The 8,627-nt window shown below is 36.6% G+C and overlaps 1 protein-coding gene across 2 annotated transcripts in view; it reads right to left on the bottom strand.

Moving 5' to 3' along the window:
- The window catches only part of Gcg (glucagon), an 8,881-nt gene extending 2,543 nt beyond the window's left edge, over window positions 1–6,338 (bottom strand). Inside the window, exons 1-4 of one of the 2 annotated variants that reach the window (XM_004629869.1) lie at window positions 6,256–6,338; window positions 3,120–3,220; window positions 1,863–2,024; window positions 79–216 (exon numbers count right to left, since the gene is read on the bottom strand). In XM_004629869.1, the coding sequence (XP_004629926.1) occupies window positions 79–216; window positions 1,863–2,024; window positions 3,120–3,211 (392 nt within the window). In that variant the 5' untranslated portion in view covers window positions 3,212–3,220; window positions 6,256–6,338. Of the gene's footprint in view, window positions 1–78; window positions 217–1,862; window positions 2,025–3,119; window positions 3,221–6,255 lie in introns of those variants that run through there. The other variant, XM_004629870.1, reaches the window with a different exon arrangement.
- Window positions 6,339–8,627: the final 2,289 nt, after the last annotated feature.

Below are 8,627 nucleotides of genomic sequence, written 5' to 3'. Positions count from 1 at the left end.
ACTAAATCTATATAATTATAGATTTAATTTTTTTTGCACTAAGAAGAAGAAAGGTCAGGCAAGAATGTACAGACTTACTCTCGCCTTCCTCGGCCTTTCACCAGCCAAGCAATGAATTCCTTGGCAGCTTGGCCTTCCAAATAAGAACTCACATCACTAGTGAAGGTCCCTTCAGCATGCCTCTCAAATTCATCATGACGTTTGGCAATTTCATTCCTGAAAGAAATGTGAAAGTGAAAGTGAAGTTCTGCCTCTTGGGCGTTTGGTTCTCTCTGATAACCAGTGGCAACCTGGGGATTAGAATATAATGTAGCAGGGGCTTAAGAAGTGTGGGAGATGAAGGTAATCAGGGGGCTCATTTTGAAGTTATGTTAATAATTGGGATTAAAGAGTGGTGGGAGACTAATAATGAGTGCTTTAGAATTTAGTACTCTGCCTCTTTCCTTCCCAGCGTTCCATTTGCTCCTGTCATGCTTCCCTGTGCCACTGGGTTTGAAAGCTACATTACTTTTCCATTGATCTCATTAGATGAAAATGTGGACTTCTATTTTCTTCTACTCACCTGTCAGGTAGTTTGTTACTAGGATTTATGAGCATGGGATTAATTGATACAAGGGAAAGCAAAGGACAAGGTAGAAATTTCATCAAAAATCCCACGTGACAATCCCACGTGACAATGCATAAATGAAAATGTATGATTTTCCAGGAGGACAGCAAAGAAGATCATCCCATCTCAGCTCCAAGAGCATGCAGGGCACTTGGGAGGCGGCGCCAGCCGCTGGTCGTCTCCCTGGCAGTGTTACCCTGCAAGGCTTTATCATAAACACAAAAAAAATACGTGAGTGAGGAATGTGTATATAAAGTTATCAAGTTGCAGCATTCCAGTGCTAAAAATTGGGAAGAGTTGTTTTTATTTTTATAAATTTGTGATTTCTCACATTTCTCTGAGGGCCTAACTATAACCCTTGACAAGGACCTCTACCTATGTCCGGTCTGACCATGACACCATCTTTCTTGTAGTGAGACACTTAGCTTTCATAGAACTTGGGTTAGCTGCTCTGTTTCTCTTGCCTGCTCCTGCTCTTTCTTAGGCATGCATTTCCTCTTTTTTCCTTCTGCATTCTATCCAGACAAGTCTATGTCCTTTTCCTGATTTTTAGATTCCTTCAGCTACTTTGTATGCATAACTCCTTTCTTCTTGTGGGCCACCCTCCAAAGAAATTGTGAATTTCCACCATCTCTGTGAAACCCTTGTGGATAATTTTCTCTAGTAGCCTAGAAGCAGCAAACCCCCAACACTCGTCAAAGAAGATCCAGCATTAAAATGTATGTGTTATGATAGGTTTGTGTTCTTATTTGCTGCCTTCTCTTTATGCTGTGCAGCTAGCTAGGCTGTAATTTTAAATGCATATCTTGAATTTTATTCTACAAGACATGGGATGCATCTATTTCCATTCCTTACTCTGATGAACTTGGCTAGGGGATAATTTTAATATCATCACAGTTATGGATCTGAACCCCACAAAGAGTGTTGAATTTGCTGTATGTTTTAGTTAGAAATTTGATTCCTAACCTTGAGGTTCCACAGAACTCAGTGTTCAGTTTTAAGGAAAAATGGATGAAGATAAATATTTCTCAGACCATATTTGGGAATATAGTTTGGAATATAAAGTCTGTGTCACACCGGAGTGTGTGTAAGGGGTTTGGAGTGTTGAAAGGTAAAGGTATATGGAGAGATAGTATGAAAGACCACATCTCCAACCCTGGAAATTGCCGAAGACTTTAAAGTTTTAAGAAAGGTAAAATTTTTAAACATACTTAATAAATTTTGTACACTTTTTGGACCATGTTCAAATCCTTACCTGTTCCTCTTGGTGTTCTTCAGCCAATCCAAGAAGTCTTGAGCACGCCTGGTGTCGAGGAACTTGCTGTAGTCACTGGTGAATGTACCCTGTGAATGACGCTTGTCTTCATTCATCTGATCCGGATCATCAAGCAAGTCTGTTTGAGAAGTTGAGAAAGACCTGCAGAAAACAGTGATCAGTACAATGGAAATCTCTCCATGACTAGACTTATTTAAGATACTTCACTGCAAAATATAGGATCTGGTGGAGCAGTGAGACAGGTATTTCGGTCGGCAGTTTAGAAAAACCTGAGCTACTCATGGAAATCTTAAGGCTTTTGTATAGTTGAATATACTCTCACTCTGAATTCTAGCAATAGGTTTCTTGCTTGGCTTCATTTTTTTCTGAAATAAGATTAAATATTCCTCAACTAATTAATCTACTCATGAATATGCCAATAATGACTGAAGAGAACAGTGACTTGAATATGTTAAAAGAGTAATGAATCTCAAGCCGTTTCACATGGTTATCTACTGTTAAAAACCTACATGCAGATAACTGAAAAATGCGGGGAGTAATGTACAGAAAATGTTATTTCATGTAGGAAAATTTGAAGGTCTCTTAAATGTTCTGTAGAAGACGAATATCTAGATAAGTATCGTACATGTATGAGATGAAATAGTATGCAACTGGTAAATACATATTTAATATATATCCTAATGATATGAGAAAAAGCTAACAGCATAAGAGAAAAAGCATGATACAAGGCCATATAACATGTGGAGAGATTTTATACACAATAGAGTAAAATTCAGGAAGACAACACATCGTTTTCAAAACAGGATAATTTTCTTTGGATATTTTGAGTAGTTACTTCTTTCTATGTTTTTCATATTTTACATCATGAACACTTAGGAGTTTTATACTTAGCAAGGAACAATGTTATTTTTAAAAAGGAATGAAAAGGAGAAAATAGAATAATTAAAATAATCCGTGAATGTGTGAGTTGTGAATGGACAGGTAGGACATTGTACAGAGATACAATTTTCCATGTAACATGCTTTTCAGCATTGCCCACTACCCCTTTGAATTCTGAAATGACACATGCCCTGGTTTATATTCCTGAAAAGCTTGATTTTATCACAGGCATGCTTTAAACATTTGAAAATTGTGCAGCGTATTCCTTCCGTATCACCGAGACCCTAATCCACGGTCATGATTCTCATCGACTATTCTAATCAGAAGGCTTTGTTAGTCTAAGTCTGGGTCTAGTACCTGGGTTTTTCCTCTGTGTCTTGAAGCGGGTGTTGCCAGCTGCCTTGTACCAGCATTACAAACAATCCAGCCACAAAGTAAATGCTCTTCATTTCTGCTGCCTGCCAAAACACAGTGAGGGTTGGGGAGGACAAATAACCATATTAAAACTTGTCAGAGTGAGTTTGATTTTAAGTAGGCAAATATTACAAAAAAAAATTCATCTTTTCAATTCTATTATGATTGTATTTTCAACTTAATTTCAAACCGTAGATTATATTTTCCCCAGACTTTTTGAAGGCAAAAGCGACCACAAAAGATGCCTTGCACCATTAAGCTCTTTTATTAATGTAGGATACTTCTGTTAATGATTACAAGGCACATTTCCAGGCTTGAAATAAAAAATGTCCACAATGAACATTTAAAATATCCACTGTAGATGATATGCTACATATGGTTAGCCTGAATGGCACCTTATCCGTAACACCACCCCCTTCGCTATCAGTCTGGCTTTCAATTAATAGTCCTTCACTTCCAAGCGTTTACATTATACTGCATTTCAACCATCTTAAAGCAGCCTCAGGCTACAACTTGGCATACCAGCTGTCGGTTCAGATGTATTATTCATTTATATTTTAAATAGTGTAACTTGGTCTAGACTTTGTAATTATAAAGCGGCCAACAGATTTGAGGTATTTTAGGGTGCTTTGACCTGTTCTAAATTAAAGGGAAAAATCATTTTAAAGACAAGCAATTTGCAGCAAGAACTAATGCTTCTGGTAACTTGAACAATCACAATTAAGAATTAAGAGACAGATATCATAAAGAAAATTAGTGCTTGTTTCTAAAGTATTGGAAGTCCCTAGATTTTTTTTTTTTACATTTGGATTTAGTCCAGGACATGGCACTTTCAGTGAGTGATACCACAGACCTGGCTTTGGGATACATCTGACTTCTTGTATTTTCAGCAAAAGCAAATGCCCCATGAAGTCATATAATACCAAAGATGTGATGGTGCAGGGTGGTTGGGTTGGGGTCCAGCACAAATGTGGGCAGAATGTCCCCATGGAGTAAGTGCCTCTATACTGAATGAATAAAACCAGAAGTTCAGTATTTGTCATGGATGCCACTTTCAGACTCTACCCTGTCTTTTTTTCTTTTCTTTTACTTTTTTTTCTTTTTGAGAAATGGGGATCTCAACCCAAGTTTCCTTATGTTTATCCATAAATAATTTGAATGAGTATTTTTAGCAAATGACATTTGGTTTGAAATAAGGATTTTGCAAATATTATCATTTTAAACTATCAATCTTTTCTTTAACATCCTAGTCATATTTACTATTTTTCTTTAGCACCAAAACACAGACACTACATACATAGCAGTACACAGTAATACCTGCAGGGGTAATTTTAATTTGCAATTTTAAGGGCTTGAAGATTAAGTAGTCACTTAGACAAAGCAACATAAAAGGAATTATAAATTTTTCCTTCTTATCCATCAACTTTATTTTTTATTTTTTGCGCTACCCAGGATCAAACCGCGGATCTTGCGCTTGCGGGGCAGGCACTTACATTGCGGAGCTATCTCCCAAGCCCTTGTCCATCAACTTTAAATGATCTAGCATCTTGTTATGCTTCTGTTTAACCAATTGACAAGTTTTAGAAACTGAATATTTAGGTAGTGCCTTTTGATTGTGATGCACAATCATACTATCTTTTAGGAATATCTGAAGATTAAACCGAGCACTACTTTTTTGAATTACACTTTTGATAAATTTCTTGTAAAAGGTTGAGAACTGTGAATTTATTTCTAAATTATTTCTTTTCCTCCAAAGTCCCTAAAAGTTTTGCAGTATCTTGGGTTATATTGAGACAGAGTAGAGCACAGTGTATTTCACTTGGAAGACAATGGGGGAAATGAACAACTAAAAAGGAGAGCTTTTTCAAAAGTCTTCTAGTACAAGCAAATGAGTTTTGCTGATAGAAATGACTTTTTCTAAATCTCATGTAATTATATTTTAGTAAATTTATTGTTTGTGTTTCATTGCTGATGAAGTAAATACTTTGTTAGCTTATGTTCGTTTAATATCACGATTTTACTCAATAAGAAAATAATTTCCTACTTTTTTCTCATTTAGTAGCCTAAGAAAAAAATGTTTTGTGAGAATTAAAAATTTTTATTTATATTTAAAAGAAAAATATGGTAATGGTATTAGTTGTTGACGTAGGAAGTCTTTTAGAAAGATTAACGTTAGACCTAGAAAAGAAGACCTTCTCTCCCTAAATATAATGGTGGTGTAAGCTACATAAATAATTTAAAAATTGGCTAGCTCATTCCATAACAGGTTATTGTATAGAGAACACACCACTTAATGTAGTACAGTATGGAGGTTCTTTGTAAATGTGCTCTTTGTCTTTAGGGACTGGAACAAATAATTTAGAACATCCAATATTTTTCTTGACAAATATACTGCAATTTCGTTCCAGAATATAGTTATGTAGTTAATTATTACTACTGGTCTTCAATAAACAGCAATTAATTATTAATTAATAGCATTACTCAGAACTATCTGAAGAAGTCCCTGGTAACCAATAATATTTCTTCTCCACACCAAATACATGATGGCTTATTCACAAAAGGCGGATTTTGTGGACACTGAGATTTGGTTAGATTTATCTGGAATTAGAGAATGTGAACGATGGTAACTTAATCTTTTATTTTGCATAGCTAGACGTTTAACAATACGGAAATGTTCTTGTTATATCTTCTATAATGGATACATTTCTGTTGAATATAAAATGCACCTTCTGTTCAGAGTAGTTACACATCTATCAAATTCAAGAAAAAATTCTCATTGTTCAGAATATTTCTACTTATTTAAACATACATCTTTCATAATGGCTGTCTTGAAACAAATCCACTGATGCGAATCTTAATTTTTCCTTCTATTTTAAATCTTTGGGTAGAATTATTACTGTGAATTTCTTTGTCGCTTCATTACATTAAAGTAGTACAAATACAGTTGATACTTTTTCATCTCAATTCCGTCCTTGTTAATAAAGAATGAAAGAACAACCCCTTAATTTGTAATCCTTAAAAATACTTCGCTGTCCCCCAAGCAGGCTTTACAATGTTCATCTCCCAGTGTGAGTCTTACCTTTTGCTCGCAGGGTGTGGTGCAGGGAGGGTGGAGCGCTGGCCAGCCTGCGGTGGACCTTCGGCTGTGCTGTGTGCCCTGGGTTCTGCACTTCGACGCCAAAGTGCTCTGCTTTTATATACCCTCCAGCTCCGGTTAGCCTCAAAGATATTATGCTGACAATATAAATTTCTCATCTGTAAATAATGGGTTTTTGTTACAAATGATTTCCCGCGCCCACTCGCCTTGCTCATCTACATTCTATGTTTAGCTGAGGAGGGACTTCAGAGACCAGGAAACTTCTTATTTACTCTTGTGTCTTTTTTTTTTTTTTTTTTTTTGGTGGTGTTGAGACTTGAAACAGCAGTTTGAAAATTCGCCATCTAACCTCTGTCAGGCATGAAAATAACGTATGTTCTCTAAAGCAAAGTTTGACTTTGAGGAGCACGGCATCATTTGAAGGGCTTAGATGTCCCTTGCTTTGCTAGTTATTCGCGATGCAGTCACCTGAATCTATTCGTCTATCCCAATGACAAATCATTTATTAAATGCATTCTTATTAGGACTCCTCTCACCACTCGTATTTGGAATTAGCTTGTTATTTTTTCAAGGAATTTTAAAGAACAATTAAGACCTAATGTATCTTGTTTTAATTAATTGAAGGTAGAATGGATAAATGAGTACTAAACATCCAAGATAGATAGATGACTCCAACAAGACAAGGTCTGGTTATTCCTTTTATTTCTACTATACATGAAAAATTCAATTTACCTGATAAGAGGGTAGAGTATGCGATTACAAAGAAGATGTGAGGAACTGTCCAGGTAAGATAAACAGTCATGCTTCTTACTGTTTGTGGTTTGTTGTGTGCCCAGATCCTTAATGATCTATGTAACTCAGCAGATATGATTCTGTTCAGATATGATTTTTAAAAAAGATAAAAATTGAGAAATAATTTGGACTTATTGTATGAGAGCTCTTGTTAGCCAAATTAGATTTACTTCTGCCTCTGTGTCCAAGCTGCATGACCTTGGTCATGTCACATGTTCTCTTTGACCCTGTGCTACTAATTATAAGACTCAAGGCCTGGTTCAATGTTCCATTTAAAATACAATTTCATTCCATATCACAAAACCATTTTTTTCCTATCAAGATTCCAGCATTCTAACATAGTCACTGCATGGTTAGGACATATGTGGAAGTAGATTGTTGAGATAACTACAGAAATATTCCAAATGAAGTTAAACTCTTTAATTTGTGAGTTACAGCAAATACTAGATGTAGTTTCATAATGGCTACTGACATCTGATTGATGTCAGGCCAGAAGGTCTCACAGGGATTTTTGTGCTAGTCATTGTTGATGGTAGAAAAATATTCAAAGTGTGGTTGAAGGTCCAGCATGACCTGGGAGCTTGTTACATTTTCAGAATCTCATGTCACAGCCAAAAGTTACTGAAATAGAAGCTAGATATTAGTAAGATCTCCGAAAATGCATTTTCGTAGTAAAGTTGGAGAATCATAGCTCCTTGAAGCTTCGGCTTCTTCTCTCCAGTGCTACTGGAGTCTTGATCTGAAGGCTGCTTCTTGGCATCACCAGCAGAGGGGGTGAGAGAGCAAAGAAAGGTGTGAAGCCTGAGGTCCCTTGGAGTAACCCCAAAGCAGTAATACAGGCTTGAAGGTGTGGATTGGCTTAATACAATTGTGTTTTTCATAATCATAGTAAATATATTTATTAAATTGTTTTTACAGATTCAATTCTTGGCCTATTCCTAGATATACCTCAGGTCTGTTAGGGAAACCACTATGGAGACCAGTCAAGCTTTTGAGATGAATTTATGGTTCATTTCTAAATTCTTGGGGGTAATCTCAATGTGCTGTGGTCTTTTTAGGTTAGGACACTCTCTCCAAAATAGGAGCTTTCTGAAAAGAGTTGTAAACATTCAAAAGATTAAAAAACATGAAAAAGTAAGAACAGTGTTTGAGAGAAATGTTTACATCAATTGAAATTTTTATTTAGCTTTAAAGATAAAGAGGTCATCACTTAAACAGCAAACTTTTAAAATTCATAAAGTGGAGTACAGAGAAAACGATCACTTTTTGCCCTTTACATCTCTGTGAGTGAATCGATGAGCTCAGGGATGCAGGGGCATTAAAAGAAAGACTTCCAGGGGAAGTTCTGAGTTTGCCAGAGGATGTGAGAAACACCCTTCCTGAGAGACACTCGGGAGCAGTTCATGCCCCATCCATCTGGAATGTTCTGAGGGAGGCTGCAGGGGGAGGGGAGACTTCATAATAAGATCAGTGGACAGTCTTCCTGCCCTGAGGCTCTGAGACCCTGCAGACAGCTCGCTTACAAGTCTGTGCAGGGAACCGTGTGGCAACATGGCTTTGCA

Source organism: Octodon degus, unplaced genomic scaffold (assembly GCF_000260255.1).
Source record: "Octodon degus isolate 3935 unplaced genomic scaffold, OctDeg1.0 scaffold00032, whole genome shotgun sequence".
NCBI lineage: Eukaryota > Metazoa > Chordata > Mammalia > Rodentia > Octodontidae > Octodon > Octodon degus.
Note: the sequence above shows the minus strand (reverse complement) of the source record. Positions and strands in the feature narration are given on the sequence as shown.